The sequence below is a fragment of the Chrysochloris asiatica genome, unplaced genomic scaffold, assembly GCF_000296735.1.
Source record: "Chrysochloris asiatica unplaced genomic scaffold, ChrAsi1.0 scaffold06969, whole genome shotgun sequence".
Lineage (NCBI taxonomy): Eukaryota > Metazoa > Chordata > Mammalia > Afrosoricida > Chrysochloridae > Chrysochloris > Chrysochloris asiatica.
In genome coordinates, this window is record NW_006415487.1 from 3,269 (window position 1) to 4,684 (window position 1,416).

Consider the following 1,416-nt stretch of genomic DNA (forward strand, 5'->3'; position numbering starts at 1 on the left):
TCTTATCCAACTTATCCTTTGATTGGTCAGTTACTATTTTTGCTAGTGCCCTGGTGGTTATAAAGTTAAATAGATTTGTGTATTGTACTCCAGCTTTGTTTTTTCCATGATACCTATAAATTTTGTAGAAACTTATAAGTTTGTAGAAAGTGAGGCATTTTAGGAACACATATGTAGTAACTGTAGCAGAATTTTTTGCTATAGAGTCTCTAATCCATTTATTTCAAATAGACATTAATTTAAATTTACCTTTTATTTATACATTACTTCTAGATAGGAAAATACCATGTGTTTGATTTCTTGTTTTTCTATTTTTTCAGATTTGGAGTCCAGATACAGGACCAATAACTTATCTTCGGAAAAGGCCATTTATGAAATCTATTCACTCCAGTGGGAAATAATAGAAAGAATGAAATGCTCTAACCTTCAGAGCTCCACTTATGGAAATGATTGGGGATGCCAAAACAAGATTGAGGGACAAAAGGAACCACAAGAAGGATATTTTAGGCAAGTGAAAATAACCCCTGAAAAAAAGAACACTTACAAAAATCACAGTCTCCTTACTGAATATCAGAGAGTTCATAATGGAGAAAAGTTATATGAATGTAAAGAATGTAGGAAGACATTTATTCGTCGTTCAACACTGAGTCAACACCTCAGAATTCATACTGGTGAGAAACCTTATAAATGTAAGGAATGTGGACAGGCCTTTAGACAGCGTGCACACCTTATTCGGCATTACAAACTTCATACTGGTGAGAAACCCTACGAATGTAAGGAGTGTGGGAAGGCCTTTACAGTACTCCAAGAACTTACTCAACATCAGAGACTTCATACTGGTGAGAAACCTTACAAATGTAAGGAATGCGGAAAGGCCTTCAGAGTACACCAGCAACTTGCTCGACATCAGAGAATCCACACTGGTGAGAAACCTTACGAGTGTAAGGAATGTGGAAAGACCTTTAGACAGTGTACACACCTTACTCGACACCAGAGACTTCATACTTCTGAGAAACTCCATAAATGTAAGGAATGTGGGAAAGCCTTTGTATGTGGGCCAGACCTCAGGGTACACCAGAAAATTCATTTTGGTGAGAAACCCTATATGTGTAAGGAATGTGGAAAGGCTTTTAGAATATTCCAACAACTTACTGTCCATCAGAGTATTCATACTGGTGAGAAACCCTATGAATGTAAGGAATGTGGGAAGACTTTTAGACTAAGGCAACAACTTGTTCGCCATCAGAGAATTCATACTCGGGAGAAACCCTATGAATGTGTGGACTGTTGGAAAACCTTTAGTAGTTACTCGCAACTTATTTCACATCAGAGCATTCATGTTGGTGAGAGACCCTATGAATGTGAAGAGTGTGGGAAGGCTTTTAGACTGCTCTCACAACTTACCCAGCATCAGAG

General features: G+C 37.7%; 1 protein-coding gene across 1 annotated transcript; it reads left to right on the forward strand.

Moving 5' to 3' along the window:
• Positions 1–320: 320 nt before the first annotated feature.
• LOC102816605 (zinc finger protein 14 homolog) lies at positions 321–1,411 on the forward strand (the record flags this gene model as incomplete). Its single annotated transcript, XM_006878135.1, has 1 exon — positions 321–1,411. A coding segment is annotated over one exon (1,091 nt), but the record flags the coding sequence as incomplete, so codon positions are not given.
• Positions 1,412–1,416: the final 5 nt, after the last annotated feature.